This window comes from Argiope bruennichi, chromosome 6 (assembly GCF_947563725.1).
Source record: "Argiope bruennichi chromosome 6, qqArgBrue1.1, whole genome shotgun sequence".
NCBI classification, from domain to species: domain Eukaryota; kingdom Metazoa; phylum Arthropoda; class Arachnida; order Araneae; family Araneidae; genus Argiope; species Argiope bruennichi.
Genome location: NC_079156.1, coordinates 49,804,500 through 49,828,160, shown reverse-complemented (window position 1 = coordinate 49,828,160; position 23,661 = coordinate 49,804,500). Strand labels below are relative to the sequence as shown.

The 23,661-nt window shown below is 30.7% G+C and overlaps 2 protein-coding genes across 2 annotated transcripts in view; both read left to right on the top strand.

Moving 5' to 3' along the window:
- The window catches only part of LOC129972139 (uncharacterized), a 131,776-nt gene that overhangs the window by 32,530 nt on the left and 75,585 nt on the right, over window positions 1-23,661 (top strand). The window lies entirely within an intron of this gene.
- LOC129971742 (uncharacterized) lies at window positions 6,781-7,860 on the top strand. Its single transcript, XM_056085718.1, has one exon. The coding sequence runs from the start codon at window positions 6,781-6,783 to the stop codon at window positions 7,858-7,860; it is 1,080 nt and encodes a 359-aa protein (XP_055941693.1).

Sequence of the window (23,661 nt, the reverse complement as noted above, 5' to 3'; positions counted from 1 at the left end):
ACATATAGATTAAGTGCAAATATGCCGGCGTCCTGGACTCGGGGTAGCGCATTTTCCCCGCGATCTAGGTGTTCCGGGTTCGAGTCCTGGTTCGGGCATGGTTGTTCGCTTCCTTGTGTTCTCTCTGTGAGGTACGTTAATGAGCCCCCTATAAAAAGGGGTTATTCAAGCGAGTGTGTATGTGCTATCTTCATTTGAGCTAGAAGTCAGACTTCTGTCAGGGTTCTTTACTCTCAGAAGCTACTGCGCAAAAATTTGGCTTAAAATAGTCACACGACAAAAAAAAGGGATAATATTTATAATATGTACTAAATAATATTTGAATGTATAATATTAATTTTATTAATGTAATTTTTGATAACATGTAAAGTAATTAAAAAGATAAGAGAAAATACAATTATGTAGGGGTATGAATATTTTTCAACTATTCACTTAGGGAAGAGATAATGTATAAGAACATGGACAGCCTTACTGAAATGGACGGAAAATAAGAATAACCATGACAATGCGAGTAATAAATTTCGGCTCAGCCGCCGACGCATAATTGTTCTCATTATGATCAGTAGACAGAGAATAAGACAAAAGAACATTACGTCATCAGCGATGAGCCCCTTAACCAATCAACACTACCAGAATTATGCATTCCTATCAGATAACTTCCCATCCCCATATGGAGAGTCCATATGGGGATAATGGAGAGATATGGGGATATAAGGACCGAGGCTGTATATGATTAACGAATCATAAAGATTTTTTTTTCCTTACAAATCATTTATGCGCGACCAATGACAGGAAGCTTATAGTTCTATCAGTGAGCCATGCAATAAAATACTGTTAGAAATTTGATTTCCAAACAAATAAATTTTGAGCATTTAAAAACTCTAATGGATCAGAAGTGTCATAAATTTCTTGTGATGTCATTTTAAAATCCATATCATTCCATTACCATCCTAATCTTTCTAAAATTAATTTACATCCATTATGAATACATTAAATATAAATTGTACATTCATATATAAAAAACGCTAACTGACGTGGCATAGAAATTGTTTTGCTACTTATTGCCAAATGGCAACAATCAAAAATTTTAAAAAAATAACCTCATACGAATTTCAGAGTGCTTCAATGAATGTTTATACATTTGTATCGAATTCATCGCCTCGCTTAACTAAGTGCTGGAACTGTGGCCAGAATAGCGTGGTTGGTAGGACGTTGGATTAGAATCCCTTAGGTTGTGCTTTCGAACCCTATCGGCCGAAGACTCTCCGTGTGCGTGACTACGTATAAATCTGTCATGGTCATAGAGTCTCCCAAGCCATTCCACCATTGAGTCAAGACCCATCACAGTTATCATGGCAAAATACTAAAAGTCAAGTTTCTACCAGTTATGTCATTTAAGGGGATAGTCCTACTCCAAGGACGGGTACCCCGATAAGCTTTCATCGAGATCGAGTCTCCCAAGCCGAGAGTAATACCACTGGGGTACTGGTTCAGAGGTTATCGTTCTCTGATTCAGGTCTAAATTACGATCTGCTGATGAGTGAATGAAATGCATGAATGAAGAGTTGTGATGCGTGAGTAGCTAAGTCGTACTCTTCGCCCTAGTTGGCGCTTCTGTACAATCGGCTTTAATCGCTGACAGGTAACGGTCAGTAGGCTTGTAAAGTGCCATAAATTACAACGCAACACAGTTGAAGGAACTGAAAGATATTCTTTAGAATGTTTTAAAGAGGGGACGTTAGCCAGAGTTTAGTCAGTCAAAGGAAAGGTGATACAAAAAAAATCAAGAAATCAAGGCAGAGACAAAGAAAAATCAAGAACAGAAAGTTTAAACGAGCTCAAAAATCGGGAGATGGGTGATAGCTATGACTTATCTATGCATAATGATGCTCACCTCTTTCAAACCAATAATTTGAGAAAAGGGGTCTTTGTATTATCTAAAGGAATTAAAATCAATTTACCATTTTAATGATATCAATCTCATTTCAATTTAATTCACTCTTTATTTTGAATAGTATTTTTCAGTTTAATTTGATAAACAATTTGTTTTGAAATGTTATGATGGAACTCATCCATCCCATCCATCCAAACATTTAGTTACCTGACTTTGCCCATCATTAATTCTGTAATGGAATTTTCACTCCCATTTTTATCTTGCATATTAATACATATATTTTTTATTTGAATTAAACAGATTAAGTTGAATTTACATTTTCAGTCAGATCAAATGACAAAGTAATTTTTTTTTTAAATGCATCACATAGCAATCATTTAATAATCTAAAAAGCCAATAATCTAGGATGATTCGCCAAAAACGGTTAGCTTAAGATATTCTGACAGATGTCCAGTCTAATGACTAATGACAGTTAAGCAATATTTTGAGACAAAAATTATTGACTACTCGCGCATGAATTACTGCTCAATAAAATGTTTCCAAATAGTTGAAATCTTCGGTAAAATTCTTGAAATTCTTTTAGTAAAGTAATAATAGTAAATAATGAGAGAAATACCTTTAAAATGCCTTTTAGGAAGATGGCTTTTCAAGAAGTTCCTTTCTTGAACGTGACGTTTAAATATTTTTCAAGCTATGATTTATTGCAGTTTCATACCCTCATTTCATTCTTTCTTAAACCATTAATATTTTAGGCATAAATGCTTTGCTTATTTTTAGCATATTTAAAATACAAATATATGTTGTTTTATAGTGAAAAAAAACTCGTGGAATTACTTTTATCATAAAATCACTGCTCTTAATATCTAGCTTCCAAACCGCCTAATCTCAAAATCCTATTGGTTATTGTGAAGTCAACGTCATTATCACGTCACACATATTACATTACACTTGTCATACCATCTAAAATCAAATTGGTCGTCGTTGCAGTTTCTCCTCTCTAAGATGCATTGTAGGTTTCGAAATTAAATACACTCGTCACATTTGACATGTACGTCATGCCAACATCAAATGATTTAACTCAAGTTCAACATTACTTATAAGTTGAATGTAAACTATATCATTGTGTCTTCATTTTCCTATTTATCATTTTAACATGATAATATTTAGTCTGCGTTAGTTGCTTAAATTACATCACTTACGATGCAAAAACGCTTTCAAAAGGCTTTATCGAGCAGATCGTTAGAACTCCCATATTGTAGATATTTCTTTGACAGTAAGAATTTAAAAAAATAGAGTATTTTTCAAAAATTTTATTAAATTTATGATTTAAAGTTAATAGAAATCTTAATGTTTTTACTCAATAGTTTCGTCGTTATATATTATGGAACGATATATATTGCGTAACTTAAAAATTCAAAAATTATCTTTATAACTATAATAATTCTATTTTCAGAATATCTTTCTTTAATTTAAATAATTCCTTTAAAATATTTTTAAGTATATTTCACAAGCATACTTTTTATTTAATTCCGTTAACATTTTGAACAAAATCTATTCAAAGGAAGGCTATCTGTCCGACTGTCCAGGTATACATTAGCATGTTACATGTAGAGTTAAGTAAATAAAATTTGGTACACAGATTTAACATCTAAGACTTAATAAAATTTTCATTAAATCCGTCAAAGAGTTAGTTGACCATCTGTCGGTTGGTACTTTTGCATGCGTCTAAACGCTATAAATGGAAAACGCTATGATTTTATGTGACCTTGAGCTTACAATTATAATTCTGTATCAAATTTTCGTTTCACTCGGTCAGAAAAAGATATCTAAACGGCATAATCGACTGTTTGTTGTTTGTGCATTAATCGCATTCCAGCGAATAATTTCCATCGATCGCATTCTAATAGCTGATTCTAACTATTGTTTGCCAATGACATACGATTTATAATACATAAATGCATTTATTAGAATATTCGTGAAAATTTCATAAGACCACTGGTTTATACTCTTTATAATTTCTACAATCTTATTTTTTAAAAATGCTTAATAATTTATTATTATCATTAGTTCATTTAATTGATTTAAATTTACACATTGAATAGATTCATTTCACAAATAATTTAAATCCTATTTTAGATTCTTGAGTTTAAAAAGTGGCAATAGCTTAATTTATAAAAAAAAAATTAATCAGAAGTAATTTTCCTCCTTTAACTTTCTTCTATGTATTATTACGGATTTTCGGGTTCGTTTTGATTGTGGTAGTGATATGGTGTGGAGAACGTTCAATCACAGGCGCCAGTAGAAAAACAATGACGTTCATTTACACCAAGGCAGGAAGCACACAGACGACAACTATTTACAGCCGAGAAGAACACAGGACAGCACACAGCAGCAGATACAGTAGCCCACAAGTAGTAATTGTCCACAGCACACGAAGCGGCCAGACTTCTCGCTGTCTTCTTTTCGCTTTAGCTGCCGACTCACTACTTCTTCGACTCCGACTACTCACTCACACGACTTCTTCAGCGAGATTTGGAGATTATGGAGCACCAGCCTGGCTCAGCCAGGCTATCTCCTTCCTAGCAGCATTAAGACTTGGCTGAGAATGTGCCCTGAACTGCGATGATATGGTGAGTGGTCCTGCAATTACAGTCGAAGAGTCAGTCAGCATGGGCGTAGGAGAGTTGTCGGAGCCAATGGGAAGGCATCTATTTATCAGGGGAAGGGTGAGGGTAGCAGGATAAACTATTGTTCGTCAGTGGCCAATCAGAAGCGTTAGGAACTGTGGTGGTCGGAACTGAGATTTTTGGCGAGAAGTGCGTTTATTAGAATTAGTTTTCTTTCTTCTTTGTCGACTGTTTGTTTCAAGTTTTTGGCTGCTTGCAGATTCCAGGGAATTCTTTCAGGAGGGTTTTGATTTCTCTAAGGGCTTCGATTATTTCCTTGAAGTCGGCAATTTCTATTGGGGAGGTTTCTTTGGTTTTAAAAACTGGTTGCTGGGGTGGCTGTTCTGGTCCGTGGGTTAGGTTGGTCTCCGGCAGCTTGTTTTCGGTTGTATTTGCAAGGTTTCTTTTCGTAACTTCGGCGAAAGATCTTCTGATAGAGGGGTAGGTTTTTATAGTTGGGTAATTTTTGCATTCTCTCCAAGAGGCTAAGTGTCCAGTTTCTTGACAGTTGATACAGATCGAGTCTGATATCTTCTCCTTGATTTGACACTGCTGGGTGGTGTCAAATGGTGATTTCCATTACACTTGATGCAGCGAGGATTGCATTTGCAATTCCTCGCGCTATGGAAGAACCCTGCACAGTTGAAGCACATAGTGGCCTTTGCAGGTTTTCTGTACGTCTTTACTTTCACTCTGATGTAGAAGAGGGAATACTATTCGTGCGGGAAAGCAAAATTGCAGGTTTGTAACAGTATTGACAATATAGCATTAATGCAATTTATAGTATTGAGGAAAAATAATGGGTATTTCAATTTAGCATTTTCTCTTCAACTGATTTGACCGGAATTTTGTATCGATATGCAATTCCTTGAAGATACAATTTTCTTAAAGCAATTTTCATTCCATTTATTTAAGTAGATGTAATAATTAGACCCACGTGCGAAAAGAGGCAGAGTGACTGATAATTTACTAGATTGTATATTTCATCAAAATATAACCTAATTTGCAATTTTGGTAATAAAACCCTGTGTTAAAATTTAACCATTAAGTTTTCTTAACTAGTTGATTAATTTGTTAATTTAACCCACTATAATCTTTTTGAATAATCATGTTTACAAAATCGGGCGAACAGATTTCCCGTAAACAGATTTGTCTGAATATGATAGAAATCTACGATATTGATATCGTCACTCAGGTTCTTTAGTGTGGAACTCAATGACACACATAAGAAGTAGAACTAAACCAATTTATTAACTCAACTCTGAACTCAGAACAGAGTGACTGACAAATCTTCTGCTTTTATACTAGCAGGGAAAGTTCCAGAATACTTTTCTGGAGATAGTAAGAAAAGTCCAGAACACTTGCCTGGTAAACTAAAGAAACGTCCAGTATCTTATGGAACATGAAATAAAGGAGAACATAAAATCAAGGAATTAAATATTTACACAGACTGTGAATCACATTGTCTCTAGCGGGATTCGAACTTACAATCTCTTGATTATGAGATCAGTGTTATGATCATTTGGCCATGGGCAGTCGAATGCCTTTTATTAATGCGGCAATTTAAATACTGAATACTAAATTTCATCTGCTTATTTCATATAATTAATTTATTATTTTCATTTACCAACTGACAGACATAGTTCCAAAAAGGATTAATTTAAACTGAGTAAGACCTGAAAAATGGTTGTTTCCCAAATTCTTGCGAGTGCAATTTTTGGCGATTAAATATTTCGCTTTTGTATAGTACTTCGTATTTAAGGAAAAGTCACAAAATGTTGAAATTTCTTACTAAATAGGTGAAACTATTCATTTATAAAAAAATATTCAATTATTTTCCTAATATATTAAGATAAAAATTAAAAAAATATTTTTAATTATAAAGAATATTTTTAAACATGTTCTGAAATATATAGAGACCTCTATTGGCAAATAATTGTATCGACAGAGTCACTTATTATTAAAAATTTGAACATATATGGTGAAAATAATCAACAAAATATACTTGCACGTTCAAGAGTTTCGTCAAGACAGCAATAAATTTATTTAAGATACTAATGGCAACAATCTACAAATGTAACACGAGTTCACATGCGATATTTAAGTGAACATTTTCATATCACTAAATGATTGGTTTGGAAGAGGTTTGAACCATTTTGGTTTGCATTTTGATAAACAAAATTACCAATTGAAGCGATGATAAATATTTTTAGCAAAAACATGCATCGATTTTACCAACCTATTCTACCTTCTTCAAATCTTTTTCTTCAACATAAATGGGATTTTATAAATTACGAAACTCACCGACAAAAAGTGAAAAACATTCGCTCCAAGATTGATCAAACAGCCCCACGAACTTACCCCCACTTGTACTTAAGACCAAAGCAATTGCAATTAGAAATGGAACGCTTCTGTACTATCCAACGACAGAATAAATATCTTTTGGAAAAAGTGGAGAAAATACATCGCTATGGTGGGTGGATTGATACCGACAATTCTCAACATAAACCCAGGAGTATCAACACAATCGCAAGGCAGAAAGAAGCTGTAAGGGTTTCTTACGAAAATCAAACAATGCTCAACAGAATTAAAGGCGAGCACACCAGCTACAACAGAAGTCAGCTGGAAAGCTCCTTTGCAATGCAGGAAAAGTACAGAGCCAACATTGACAAGTTTCCAAGAGAGTGGCAAGAGATGAGTAAAGACATGAAGCGATTCAGGGCTGATATCAGGAAAAAATATATTTATCCCAAATATGGAAAACCAAAATCTCAAAAGAAGAAATTGAAAAAGATAGAGCAAAAGACTGAGCCAGAACAGCAGCTTATTGCAAGCGCCGAAGAACCGGAGATTACCATTTATGTTCCAGAAGCAGCTGAGTTGAAAGAGGAACCGAAACATCATGTGACAATTTTGGAACGCATAAGAAATATTTTTGCAAGGAAACATGACGAAACTCAAATTGAAATTCTTGCAGAGAATGGAAAAGAAGGGGAGGATAGTAAACCTAAAGATGAAATACATCAAGATAAGGAAAAAGACGATAAAAATCAAGATAAAGAAAAGGACGATGCAAATCAGGATAAAGAAATGGATGAAACAAATCAGAATGAGGTAGATCAAGATAAACAAAAGGATGAAGTCAATCAGAATGAGGAAAATAATAAAGCAAATGAGGACCAGAAAAAAGATGAAATAAATCAAGAAAAGGATGTAGAAAACGACGCAGATGAAGTGGAAGAGGATACCAGAAACTCTTCAGATATAGATAATTTTACATCTTCTAAAAATTCAAAATAGTACACAGAAACAAAGCCTCCGAACACAGCTCTCCTTAATAAATTATTTAATTACATTATGCAATAAAACAGTAGATTTTAAAGTAATACTAAGAAATAACTGAAAATTGTACAGCAGTTTTACTAAGCCTCACCTAAAAAAACCTATAATAATGAATAAAATCCAGGATTTTGTATGCAAATTTCGCCAAATCTTGTCAGCTCGCCTCACTGTCAAATTAATAGCAAGAAATAAGATAGTTCTCAAAAATTTTCTGTTGGCACTTGAGAAAATCTAGCATGATTTGGCAAAGCCGGAATACAAATTTCAAAATTGCAACTTATAAAAATAAATTATAAGGGAAATTTACTAATACAATTCTTGTAAATTCACTAATATCAAAATAACGATATTTGAAATTATTGAAGTGTAAGTTGTCTAAATTCATTGATCAGACATTTTTAAAGCATTTGTAAGAAGATAAATGCCCTTCGAAGAGTGGAAAGACAAAATTTTACAACAAAGAAAACATTTCTGATAAGGCAAGGCCATTGTGAGAAGAAAGTTAACTTTGCAGACTTAGTAGAATTGAAAAATGTCTGCCTGTAATCCTGGAAAAAGTAAAAAGGCCTTTTTGAGCTCAAAGTTTGAGTTCAACTTTAGTTGTAAAGTAAACAGAAGGTTTAAAAAGAATATATTTGAAAGAAAGAATCGTGAGCATTGTGATTGGCGTACAAATAAAGAGAACGAAAGGATTTTCCACTGTCAAGGAAAAGGATACAACATAGGACGTTACTCCCACCAATAAAATGTTTAAAAGTTGGGATTTTATTTAAGTTGCTTTCAAAGCGGATAATTTCTGTTGTGGATTAATCTGTGAACATCTTTTCAAAATTAAATTCCAGTACACAAATGGGGAATTTCTATGTAATAATTTTATTCAGTTCATTTTTTTTCTTTCAGAAACCATTCATTAAAAATTAATTCTTAACTTTATAGTAACAAAATAAATTTTCTAAATTATGGAAATTCCGAGGTTGAAATTTACTTTAGTGTGCCCTTTCATTTGCCAAATCATGCCAAGTCGCCAAAGCTAGAGTGTCATTTTTAGGTTCCCTTAAGAATATGGTCAAAGAATGCCAATTGTGGTAACTCTATAATATTCACAACTTAAATGACGTTTTATCATTGCTTGTGATCTCACAATGTGGTGAATTTTAGTGATTTTTTTTTTCAGTTTGCACGTTATGGAAGAAAAGGAACAGTATTTTTATTGTTAAAATTATCTTCATAATTAAGTATTGTGATATAATTTCTTAACGGTGTGATAACCAAAAGCTGAAACCTTTATTGTTGTTGTCTTATTTTTTTTATCAGTTAGTCACCTTTAGCAACAAGCTGCTTTGCCGAGCGTATAGGTTTTGTTTACTTTCAATTGAATCTCTTAAATATAACTTCATGACCTAATTGACCGATTGAATCCTAACAACTATTTTTAGGATTCAATCGTATTGTCATCAAGTTGTGTAAATTTTGTCTTTCACATCTTTTTTCACTGAGGACAGGGACTCCTCTAATGATTACCACCCCCGTGATACCACAGCGCCATTAAAACTGTAATTGTCTGGTTCGTCTATCTTTTTGAGTTCGTAGTATTGTAACTTAAAATTTTTATTTGTCATGTAAGCTACACAAACATCAAGCGATTGCCTTTTTTAAAACTTTCAACATTGGAGGGAAAGCATCTTATGAAATCTTAAGAATCTTATGAAATGTTAATTTTAATGATAAATGTTAATTTCCGTAATTAAATTAATGATAAATGTTAATTTCAAAGCAATATTGTAATTAAACGAAATTATTATTATTTTAATATATTGTTAAAAATTAGGCGAAGATATTTTTAAAATTGGCAATTTTTTTAAAGAATTGAGCGTTTCTTAAATTAATATTTTTAAAGAGATAATTTTTAAGATATTCTAACACAGTTAAAAATTTTGCTTCTACAATAATATTTTCGGAATCTATCGATGAAATCATCGAAAATGTTTGTCCAATTTTTAATTAAATGAAATTTCAAATCAAATCATTCCAAGGTGCACATTACCACCTTCCAAAGTACATATGTGCCAAATTTGACTGCTCCATGTCTAATGATCGGCTCTGTAGAGCGCTAACACGCATATATATATATATATATATATATATATATATATATATAGATTTTTTATAAAATATTATTAAGATTACTGAAATGGATAAAATTGAAATTTTTATTGGCAACGGCTGTAATTCCGTAATAACAGAGAATTATTGAATATAATTAATGTTTTATAAAACAGACACAAAGATACATATTTAATTTATCAAATATTACATTGCAAAATTTCAAATAAAAATGCTTTTTTGATATAATAATCTTTAACGCAATCTAAATTAAATAATTCTTTTAATCGTATATAAATAAGATAGGAAACAAATTCATTTCAATAAAGATATCTTCTTACAAGTCCATTAAATGCGATAACTTAATTTGCTTTAATGCAGATACTTTATTTCAAATGGCCTTTTCCAGATTCATTCTTTCTTTTATTTCCATGATACAGTTTTAATTAGCTTAATCTAAGATTCACTGTAACCTTAATTAAGAAACTGAAAGCGATGATGGCGCTCTCTTTATTATAACTTTTGCTTTTAAGGGCTAAGGGAAAACCGTTTTCGTTTTAAATGGAAAACGTTAAAAAAAAGTTTTCATTTTCTTCACAGTTGATTGGTTCACAGTTTCTTTTTATTGTATTGCTTTAAAATAATTGTTGTAATTGAATTGAATTGGATTGGATTTAATTAAATTGGATGTGAAATTAATCGTCTGGATTAAGTAATAAATGAAGTTTTATTTTTCATATTTCTAAATTTCTCTCAGGAATAAATAATAGTTAATGTTAAAAAGTATATCAATTTATGAATTTATTTTTGAAAAACTGATATATACAGTGACTCAAACAATTGAGAGTACACCTTACTTTTACTTGATAAATCAGACTTTTAATATAAATAAAACATTATCAAGAAGTGAGAACATGTTTTTGTTTTTTACACATAACAAATGGTTCTATTTAAAGTAAAAATAAAGAACAACTAACGAAAAACTTCTAAACTGAAAAGTTTCAGAAGCATTTCAAATAAATATTTCCTACCCCGGATGAAGCCATACAAGTCCAAACCATGACGGAGCCACCATCATGTTTAACTGTAGGACGTAAATTTTTTGTTTCCAAAGCAGTATTAGGCTTTCTCCATACAGTACGATGGCTATACTGCCAAAAATTTTGAGTTTTCTTTCATTGCTAAATATAACTTTTTTCCAAAGGTTATTGGTCTTCAATTGATGAGTTTTTGCAAACGTCAAACGCTTTTCTGATTTTGAAAGCTGGTGGGTGGTTTCCTTCTAACTACTCGACTTTTATATTCAGCTTCGACCCCAAACACACTGCACGTAACGTCAAAATGTGGCTTCTTTTTCATTGTAAACAACAATTACACACATTACCACAGTCCCACAGTCTCCCGACATCAATGCCATTGAGTATCTGTAGACCACACTCGAAACAGCGGTCCAAAAACACAAAATTAGAAACAGAATCCATTTAAAACTAGTGTTGTAAGAAGAATGGGGTAAAATATCTTCAGATACCACCCAAAAGTTGGTCAAATCGGTACCACGACGTTTAGAGAGAATTATAAAAGCCAAAAGACATGCAACTAAATATTGACTCTTTCTGTGTGCGATATTACAAAAATTTCATTGGTACACTCTCAATTTTTTGTGGCAAAAATCTGCGTATGTTTATTTAAAATGCTTCTGAAACTTTTCATTTTAGAAGTTTTTCGCTGATTGTTCTTTTTTCAATTCCTACTATTAATTCACACTCTCCCTATATATATATTTATATATCTTGTTCAAATTTTCAATCGTTAATAAAATACTTTTTCTTCATCCACTCAAGTTCAAATACATTTTCTAAACTTGTAGTGGATGACACTTGATGTTAATACAGTTTTTTTCAAATATTAATTCATTAATTGTTAAATTTAATTAATTTTTAATACTTTAAATCGAGTTTTAGCAGTTTGTAATGAAGGTTGAAATCTATAGGCTGTAGCTCAGTCGGTAAAATGCAGTATTTTTCAAATGAAGGTGAAGAATGCGATTACAATTCTTGCTAAAGTAGGAATTGAATTTTAAAAAAAAATTATATTACTTGTTTTTACTTTAAATTGAACCATTTGTTATGTGTAAAAACAAAAACATGTTTGCACTTCTTGGTACTGTGATATTTATATTGAAAGTCGGATTTATCAAGTAAAAGTTAGGTGTACTCTCAATTGTTTGAGCCACTATATATATATTGACAAATAAGAACTTGTAAGACATCTTACTTTAAGATTTAATGAAGAAAACTATGCGTGTGGTGGTATGTAGATTATTATGATCCATGCAGGAAGCAACAGGACGAGTGTTTTTAGAAACATTTCTTTTAATAATCACATTCACACACTAAACAAGCACAAACACAAAGACAAGACATTCGCGCGCGCGGCTTCACAGTTCAGCATCACATCTCATTCTTATTACAATCGCAATGCACTATGGGATGGCCTAATCAGGTATCGCCATCTAGTATCCAAAAGAGAAGATAAGAGTAATGCAACTGCTACATGCGTTAATTAAGGTGCTTTTCTTTTATATCAAAAGTTAACAATCCTTTGTCATATTCAAAAGATATTTTTGAACAACAAAGGTTGTTTTAAAATGTTAGCTTTGATTTATCAATATATTATTGACAGAAAATATAATTTTATTATTTAAAATGGGATTTCATTGAATACATTGAGTATTATAATATAATTATGAAATTTAAATTATTACTGATCTTCTAAACCAAATTTAAACTTATTATAACTGAACATTTTTATTCCAAGTATATTAAAAAAGGAAAAGGAAATGTGAATTATTTACTTAGTTCAAACTTTAAAAAATTTCTTTGAAATTATTAAGTGATTAGTAAGCTTCGAAAATAATGAAAAAGAATACTGTCAACAAGAACACAGAATTACTGAAATCTACCATATTAAAAGTGAATGTTAAATCGATTGAAAAACGTTATCTTTACGAACATGAAGTAAGTCATAATGAATTAAAGTATTTAAAAACACACTTTTATTACCATTCTAGGAAATAGAATTTTTAAAATTTATTTATTTTCTACTTTTGATTGTTTAATTGATAATTCATTACTATAAAAATAGAGGAATTTTAAAATAATTTTTTTTCTTAAATCCAATACTTCTTAAGAGAAATCAAAATCATAAACATTTATGATCTCTAGTACATCATAAGGGGTGTGGGAAAGGCTGTTATAAAGCTTCATATCTCCATACATGAAAATTAGTTTAAAAAGGTTTGTTAAAATTAGTTATTTAGTTTTATTCTTAATGTTTGAGATTATCAGAATCTCGGAACAAAACAGTTGCCAAATACTGCCAAAAAGAATTTTAAAAAATTGCAGAATTGAAGCTAAAATTCATAAAAAAAACATTTATTTCTATATAACTGAATCGTGCTAAATTTGATAAAATTCATACCTTGGTGAGATGTTGAGAAACTTGAAAAAGAAGAATTTTTCTATTCATCTTATTTCGATATAAGATTTAGAGATCGGACTATTTGACCCTCTTGCTATTTAAAACAAGGTCCATTTTCCAAAATATTATTTTAATAAATTGAAAGTTATAGTAGTTCTCGCCCATTAACTCTTCAATAAACCCGTTTAAGAATTCATCAATTAATAGGTATTTAAACCAATGTGAAATTTAACTTAAATCACATCCTTAATTTATCCTTAGAGTTTAATGTGAAATTAAACTCTAAGATTTACTAATTCACCAGTTATGCTGACATAACTTTCTAGTATTATAATTGGAACGACTAGATTAAACAGTGAAGAATGCTACGAATCGGCGAGAATTGATTAATTGACATTAATTATAGATCATTTAATGAGATCTGCTTACATAACTTGCGATTAACAGCGTTTTCTCTGCGCTATAGTATCGATCATTAATCTAGTTAGTGCAAGATGATCCAAGAATCTATACACTTTGTGAATAAAGTGCAGAATGTTTGAGCAATGAAGAATTAATATCATAAGTCAAAGTTTCTTAAGACCGAACAATTAATACAGTTTAAAATTTAATGAGTTATTGAAATTGCATGAAATGCGGGTGGTTAATGTCGAGGAACATTTAATATCGCCGATCGATGAAACTGCAGAAGCGCTACGCAAATGATTTGGTATAAGGATGCATTCTATTTCAATAACTTCTAAAGAGTGTCCCAAAACTAACGCAAGATTTGAATCTGCCACCATTCGTGCAGTAAAGTGTTGCCAACCCTATTAAAAAACGATTTTACAGCTGATAGTTTAGGGTTAGTAAAAATGGAGCGTTACACAACAGAACATGTTTTCATTGTTGAGCAATATTTCAAAAATAATGAAAATCTGGCGGCAGCAGTTCGAAAATCGGAGAATTGGCCACCTAGATCGTGCGATTTAACACCATTGGATTTACTTTTAAGGAGTTATTTGAAGTCAAAGATTTATGCCAACAAATCCACAAGCACGCGTGAATTGAAGGAGGAAATTCAATGCTGCATCAACGAAATTCAACCACATTTATGCAAAATGGAAAAATTGGACAAAGGTTAGTGTATATGCCAGCAAAGCCCTAGAGGTCATTTGCCCTATGTATTATTCCATACATAATTCTATACTATGTACTTTACGATTCAATAAAAATATATCAATTTAAAAAAAAGGCCTTTTTTTATCGAATTCAAATTTTGCGTTAACATGTTATTCTATCGTGTAACGCTCCTATTTTACTAATCCTAAACAATCAACTGTCGAATGGTCTTCTTAATACGGTTGCAAACACTTATGGTGGCAAATTCAAATCTTGCATTAATTTTGGGGCATCCTTTATATTTAAATTTATTTCTTATTTCAAACTGCTGTTTAGTATGACTTCTAATGTTTCATTGTAAAATTAGCGAGAACTTTTATGGAGATGTTATAGGCCAAGGCAACATGTTTAACTGAAGAACGGTGTTTCAATTTTATTTTCTTCAAAAATAAAAGTAATTTTGATGTTTTAACACTCTGTAACTATATTTTGTTTGTCAAGAACATTTCAGTAAGGATACTGATTTCCACAGCTATGAAGCCGAATATAAAAATCGACTGTCAAAAAAGTGTTATCACGGTCTTTTCGTTAGCAATGACAAGATGTTTCAAGTATTTTCGCATAATATATTCGTCCCTCTAACAGAAAGACATTCCATTAAGTTCCAAATTATCAAAGAAAATAGTTTATATTCCTTAATATAATGTACTTCCCTTCGTATTTATTTAGACGTCTAAATAATATGTAATCTGTCTCCAAATTTCAGTTTAGTTCTTATATATATATATTGCCGTACAAGTGAAAAAAAAGGAAATTTGATGTAAGACATAAGCCAGTTTTATGATGCTTTATTTTATGTTCTGTATAGGGAAATGACATATAGTTAAGAATTCTTATGTATATATTTTACGGAATCTTTGTTCCAGAACGTTGAAAATAATCAAAACTGCTAGTTTTGCAGACAAGAATGATTTTGATACTTTCAGTAGAAGACAGATTTCATTTACACTTCAATTCTACTAAAATTGCAGATTATGTTTAGAACTTTTTTTTTTGCTTCTAAAATCATGATTCTTTAAAAATATATATATTCTTTCGTGACTAAATTCTTTCGACAAAATTTCTTCTATTATTAAATCATATAAAAAATGCCCGACATATAAATGGAAAAATGCCAGAAATGTTTCACGTTTTGTCTGGATAGCGGTAAAATGTTTCTTACATGCATGTCCATTCATACGTGCATTACACAAAATGAAAAAAAAAAGCAACTTTGTCTTTGTTTTCAATTTTTCAGTCTAAGAGTTGGTCTAGAGGAAAAACAACTAATCCTGTGTCTCGAATCTGTAAAAAGAGAACGAATTTTATTCTGTTTTTTTGTTACTAGAAATGATTTTTACTTTCTGAAACTTAAAAGCATCTCAACAAAACAAAATACAATTCTTGGTTGTTCTTCTAGCTGTATGAAAAACAAAATGCCAAAGATTCTCAAATGAAAAAAAAAACTAATAAAATTGAAAATAAAGAAAAGGGGCCGAACAGCAAATAAAATGAACTCAAAATAAATTCATTTTTAGAAAAACTTTAGTTTCCAGAATATTTTTGAAATGCTCTTTTAAGCTAACGCTTTTTTTAAACTAATATTTAAAGAATTTTTTTTTTGAAATTTTTTAAATGATTTAATTTAAAAAATTTTAAAAAAAACGTATAAATATTTCATTTAGAGAAATCTAAAAACGCGAAATGATATCGCTGTACTTTTTCCGCAAGACGTAAAAAATTTTATTTGGAATCATTGTCAAACTTCTAAAAATGAATGCAAAAAATATTTTATTTATTAGCAAAAATTGTAAAATTTAAAGCAATATGGATATGAACTTTGATACCGTTAGAATGCTTGAAAATTAAAATTGTGTCATAATACTTTACAATTGAATCAGTATATAAAGTCCCTGATGTAAGAATTTTTTTAAAAAATAAAAAGTATGCTGTCGTAAAAGAATTTGTCCTCATTACTTTGTGTAATGACACGAATGAATATCAAACAGACATTTGTATATTAAGATATTTTTTTAATACAATAGTATGTCGGACCATCCCCCTTTTTTTTTAAGCTTTTCTTTTAAAAAAGCTGCAAAAATGTGAACAGAATAATAAATTACAACCAAGTGATGGAAATTTGTTTGAACAAGAATATTCAATGAATAACAAAAATGAAATAAATATTTTTTTTTTCAATTTTCCATTACAATAAGCATCCTGATTTCACATCACAAATAAGTTCAAAATTAATTCAGTGAAGTTGCTCTTGAATATAAATATCATTTCATATTATCGCTTGAATACATAATCATTTGTTTCAAAGTTTGAATTAATTAGCCAAACGTTATTTTTAAAAGTAATAGTTTTCCAACTGATCCTTTAATCTGATTTAAAGTTATAATCAGAGACAATTTTCTTTTTTATTGTTTAAAATTCATGTTAACATGATTATAATAATTTATCATGCATTATAAAAAGAAATCGATCAAAATGCTCTACAGGGTAGACAATAGAGCTTCGAGTTGCCAAATTTAGTACATAATCATTTCTTGCTTAGTAAATGCTCAAACAGAGAGGAATTTTCAAAATGTCTGTCAGGTTTTTTTAAAGTAAAATTCAATAAAAAAATTATTGTTTTATCTTAATAATTTCGGAGCATATTATTTTATAAAACCCATTTTAAATTTAGGTTCGAATTTCGGTTATCCGAGCACAAGCGAAAGGTCACCAAATAATTTAGACCTGCGCCAAAAAGAAATCGCCAAAACATACGTTTGCATGCAAAACCTAACATTCCAACTTTTTTGGAGACGTTTTTTTTTTCGGGGGGAGGGGTCAGGCCAAAATTATTTGGCGACTTTTTGCTTGTGCCCTTCTAACCGGAATATACTTAAATTTCAAAAATAGGCTTCTCAGTATAGCGTCCTTATAATTTTTGTCAGATTTTAATAAATTTTTTTAAATGTATTTAAGTAGATTTTATTTACTCTTTTTATTTTACTTACTGGAGTTATATTCAAGTACTTTACAACATTATATAGATTTTATGTGCGGACTTTATCACTAGACCTTAATTTAAAATAAATTTTAAAGATAGATTAATCAGTCTTAAGACATTTGTAAATGTTTCGATAATTGAGAAGATGTTTCGGATAAAAAAATTTGAATCTCTTTTACTTTTATTTATGTTTTTCGTTACTGCTGGAGATGTACTCATTTTTCATTGCACTAGTGTGAATAAAAACTTTCGAGAAATATATTTTGGTAGATTATTCAATTCTTTTTTTTATTTAATCAATAATAGCAATTGTTTTAATTTTGATTATTTTTTATTCACAAAATATGCATCCAGTAATAAATTCTTACAGAGATTTCGATTCCTCTTCTAGGCAAAATAATTATTTTGCTTTCCTCTATTTATATTGCCAATGTTAAACATAATTGAAAAATAAAACTATCGAATTATGTTATCGATTGCCAGAAACACGCGAAAGATCAATTTGCGTTATGACAAGACATAGAACTACGCAATCTCGAAATGTTTTCTTTTCTTTATCTTCATAAAAGATAACTATAAAAAAAAAACTTCTTTTGAATGTCAAATTTTCAATATTTTAGTTTTTCCATAGATCATAGATTTTAATGTCACAAATAAGATGTTACCACGCTATGCATTCATTCTGAATTCAATTATAAATTGAGAGTCAACTAAGTAACATTCCATGTAGCTAAGTAACATTCTGGTTTCCATGAATTATGAATGTTGCACAACTCGAAATAACAACGTTATTTGCTTATTTTTGCCATCCCCAGTTTTACTTGGCGATTTTCAGATTAAGCCAAGGTCGTCATTCTCCATTGCACATAATATGTCAAGATTTCGAAAAGGTGGTTTCATTCATTGCTTTATTTGGCAATTTCTTGATTGCGCCAGGATTGGCGACTTTTAGACAACAATAAGATCGCCAAATTTCATTATATAAATGAATGATATTATATGATACTAAGATTTCATCAAGATGGTTGCATTCCTGGCTTTACTTGGCAGTTTTAGAATAACTTCAAGATCCTAGTTTACCAAACTTCATTTATATAGCATTCCGTTTTTAAGCCATCGTATTCAAATAAACATTAAAAGACAAATCCACAGTTATCTCTTCGACTGTTTTTTTTTTAATTTGATACAAATCCATGATTTTGTTGGGACTACACTATCATACGAGGACTTTCATTCATTTAGCTCCTTGAATTTTGAATTACTGTATTCTTATACTAATAGACATACAGAAAAGGAACACTTGTCGCTGTAGAATTTCATCCGAACATCTGCAGTTTTGATATAATTGACATATACCAGTTTTCAATTAATAAACCTTTTATACAACTGCATATGATTCAAAGCTTCATTTAGCTAATTAATATAATGGAGCTGCAAAGTATTATCAGAAACCATCTATTCGGCAAAACTGTTTCTGTTTCAAATGACTGACAAAGACGATTGAACAGTAGCTGATCATCAAACGTTTAAATTCTCTGTTAAAAAAGTTCATAAAATTTGATAGCTTAAGTATAAATAGAAATTACTGACTAAAAAAATATATTAATAGCTTAAATACATTTAATTTCTTCTTCTTTTTTATGTGCATGATTTTATTCATACAATATATGGTTTAGCTTAAGATAAATGAGTACAGCTTTGATATAAGTCCCCGTAAGTTCCCATTATTTTTGAGAAATTTTTCATCAGCCACAGCTCGCAACCCGAAATACATTTTCCCAACCTACATTAACGATGCTAAGTTTGACTAGGTGGCAAAAAAAAAGTTGCCAATACGAATATCGCCAATGGAGGCATTTATGAAAGCTGTTCCCGAGTACCGCTGTGCCTCAAAAGTTGAATTTTTTGGAGTGATTTTTTTTGCTATCAATAACCCTTACAAATTCCTACTGAATCCTAAAATTCATTTTTTACCATGTAGCCATCAAAGATGGCGGACTTTTAGCGAGTTTTCAGGCGGGTGGCACGATTTTTACACGCTTCGCGAGAAACCAAATCATGATCTTAAGTCTGACTATATTGGCTCAACTTAGAATTTGGTTTCTAATGTAATATATATATAATGTATACATGAGAGATATTATTGGCTTTCATATCTTCTAACTAAATTAATGTGGCAGTCAAATGGTCGCCAATATTGGTTAATTACGTCAACACACAAAATGTTAGGATATGTGTATCCGATAATGAAGTTGGCCAAAGCGGAGGTGACATTAACACCATCCTGAGTTATATAATTAATTCACTGATCACTTCCGTTAATATGAAAATTATGAAACGAAAAATTCGTATGCCATTGGGAAAATTTTGGATTAACTTTATGCCATTGGCGAAATTTAGGCTTAATCACTTATCATTGGCAAACAAACTAAATGAAATTTTTGGCATTTTTTTTTAGCCTATATATCACTGGCCTGCGCTTAATACACTTTTCACATGGTCAGAAAGTCTTTTATATTACAGATTCTAGTTGGGGGGAGGGGGAACTAAAAGCTTATATATTATTTAATTCATCTAAAACATCAAAATAGCTAATAGTAATGATTAATATTATTAATTAATTTTTTGAAATAAATATTTTTTGCCTTTTAATAAAAAGATCTACGCTTATTTCATTATTCTTTAAGTTCTTTCCACAGTTCTAAGCTACAACAAGGTGTTGTAACTTGGTATCATTATAAGTAATATTTATTGATAAAAGAGCCTTATTATGTTCTTTCTAAATTTGATATAATCAATCTAAAAACGGTTGTACATTTCTTGAATTGCGAACATTAATAGAATTTGAATCATTCAATTTTAAACTTAAATCAAAATTTTAAAAAAATAAACATTTAAAAAAATTCTCAACATAATTTACTATTTTGAAATATTTTTAGAAAAAGCCAAATTTTAGCAGCAGTTTACTGTTTTCATTGTGCCAAAATTGTAAAGATGGTAAAGATCCCCATTCCTCCCGGTTGTTTCGGAAAAAAAATACTATAAATTATCTGTGAGAAGCTTAGACAGATATATCTAAAAGATTTTGTTTTTATCCAATAAAAGAAGTTCCTGTAAATAATAATAATTCAAAACTGGCTAAATAGCTTTGCTACAAACAGATAAATCAGAAAAAATATGATAATAATAAACTGAGTTAACTGATTTTTCCTCTTTTTAGAAAATTCATAAATTATACACTTAAGAATTCCTTAACATGAAACCATGTTATCTGTAAATTCACATTCTCCATAATTTAATGACTCGAAAACATCTGGCGCTATACATGTTTCTCGCTTTAAATTACTTCAGCGCACGATATTTTCTACATGAAAGAGCTGCTTTTGCGTTTTTAGTCACTGTAATTATTTATTATATTATTTTTATTAAATCTATATTTTAAAGGAGTGCGACTTGCTAGTAGATCCATCGTATGTCCAATCGCATCAATTTCAATATCTTAAAGATTCAAATAAAGATATAGTATTTTACTTAGAAATATTATTATTCGAGTAAATACCATTACTAAGTATCGAGAAGATACTGAAATCACGAAAAAATTCAAATCCGGCATTTTGATTAATCTGAATGTCTCAAACTTTAATGAGTTCGAAAAAAATATTTTTGGCATTGCTAATGTCCATCTGTCTGTTTGTGATCACGATAAATCAAAAACGCCTTAATCGAACGGATGAAATTTGCTTTACGAACTTTGTAGATTTCTTTTTTAACTTTCGAAATGTGTCGTTTCCGTCAAATATCGAACGGAATCCATTCTGAGGAAGTCCGTCTGTCTTGCTGTTCAAATGTAAGTAAACTCGAAACTGCGAAACCTATAAAGCAAAACTGATAAATCTCATCAAATTTTCTCATTCATCATCCTTTTCAAATTTTAAACCAAACCTGTCAAAGATCTTTAGGCCGGAAAAATATATTGGGATTATATAATATTCTCTCATAATTCTTCTCTTATTAAATACTAGCTGCCTATGGCGACCAGCCGGTTCGCCAATCTTAATACACGTTAAAATTTTAATAATTAAATATTTTATGTAACTCCTATTTTAATAGCTTCTTCATCAAAAAATGTCAAAGCTTCAAATTTTAATAGTCATATAATTCACTCATAATATTATAAAGGCCTTCAGCCATAACATAATATGTATCTCTAATTTTCTGTTAACTCCCGTAGAATTTATGCTTTAAGTTAAAGTGGAAAGAATTAAAGTTAAATTAATATAATAATAGTTTTTTACTGAAACAAAGCATTTTTTTAAACATGAGTACTGAAAACAGAGTCGCTGAATATTTAAACCTTATGGGCATTAAAGAATATTTTTCTTAATTTATATAATATCTCAAGAAGTTTTCAGAAAAATTTTCTCAGATTCATCATTAACAGATCGATTCATTAACAATTTTTAGTTTTAAATACATCAAACACTAAAAAAATAAACAGAATCGTTTGAAATAATCTGTCGAAAACATATTAAGCCTTCAAAACCAAGTCCGTATCCGTTGAAAATAGTTGTCAACAATCAGAACACAAGAACATCAGAAACTGAAGCCTTACTCATTTGGCGGTGGGGAAAGGAAAAGATTTTTTTTGGTGGGAAAGTTAGTTTTTAATTAATAATTAAAATTCTATTTAAGGATTCAAAAAAGGGACCCCAGGTGCACATTCCTGATCTCCACGGTTTTCAGGTGCCAAATTTGGTAGCTATAGGTCGAACGGTCTGGCCTGTAGAGCGCCAACACACACTCACACACACACAGTGAACTTTATATAGTTTAGTTTCAGCTTTATTAATGTCCCGTTTGAAGCAACGCTAGGGCTCTTTTGGGACGGACCTCGTCATTTTGAACCGCGGTCAGATGACGAGGACGACACCTGAGCTGTAGTGTGTAGGAAGCTCAATAGGCTCTTTATTTCACAAGAAATTACTAAACACAAGTAACAAAACACAGCCGAAGCTTATACAAAGATATCACTTGCAAAAATCAACAATACACAGGCAAATATCAAATCGTTATTAAACAACAGTAACATTGCAACATCGCTTAGAATGTAGCTAAAGTGCTCGCTTCGCAGTCAACACTCCAATCTTCCGTAATCAGAATTTTCTAGGACGTTTTGCGGATCTCAATTTCATTTTTGACAACAAAGTCTCAAAATTTTTCGCCAAGACTAAGGCTTATTGGCTTGTCCTCCATTTAGCATCTATCAAAAATATGTGTAAATCTGTCTTCTTTAAAATAAATTAGATTGCGTAGGGAAACAATATTACAGATTCATAATATTGGATATTTAAAAATTTGATGAAATATACCGAAACCAAATTTGATAACTACGTTTTTAAGTTGTCCCATTTATAAGTTTGCATAAAATTATTTTGATACAGTAGTAGAAACATAGTTTAAACAAGACCTGAAACGCCGAGTTCCATCAATATTTTTAATGCCTGCAATACATTTTTCCCTGCTTAGATTTCATATATAAGAAAAACAAGACGAATTCAACCAAGCATCCAAAAGTCGATTTTCACTATCGACATCACTAATATTCAATTTCAATTCCCCCAAAAGAAATAACAGAAAGACCTTTGGGTCTTAGAAAGTCAGCCAATCATATAAAACAACAGCAAAAACAATAGATACCTCATGCATAAAACAACAGTCAAAGAATGGGGTGCCACTGTCCGTTCATTTTGAAGCAACTTCTCAGTTATTGCTTTCTGTCGTCGTCAACACTTAATACCTTTCTTTTTACTCCGTTTCTGTCGTTTCCGAATTCTCCGAAATTCTCTTCTAAGAAATATGATTGGGTTTTACTAGATATTTCCTATATTTACTAGGTCCCCTTCCTTCATGCTTAAAAGACTGCCTATAGATAGTAAAAAAGTTTTTATGGTTTTACTGAACATTTATTTTCTGGTCATGTTTGAAGCTTTTATTTTTTAAATAAAAATTGATATTGCTTTTTTAGTTTATATTTG

Excerpts from the sequence above, each read along its gene's own strand:
- LOC129971742 (XM_056085718.1), top strand. The coding sequence starts at position 6,781 with ATGCATCGATTTTACCAACCTATTCTACCTTCTTCAAATCTTTTTCTT.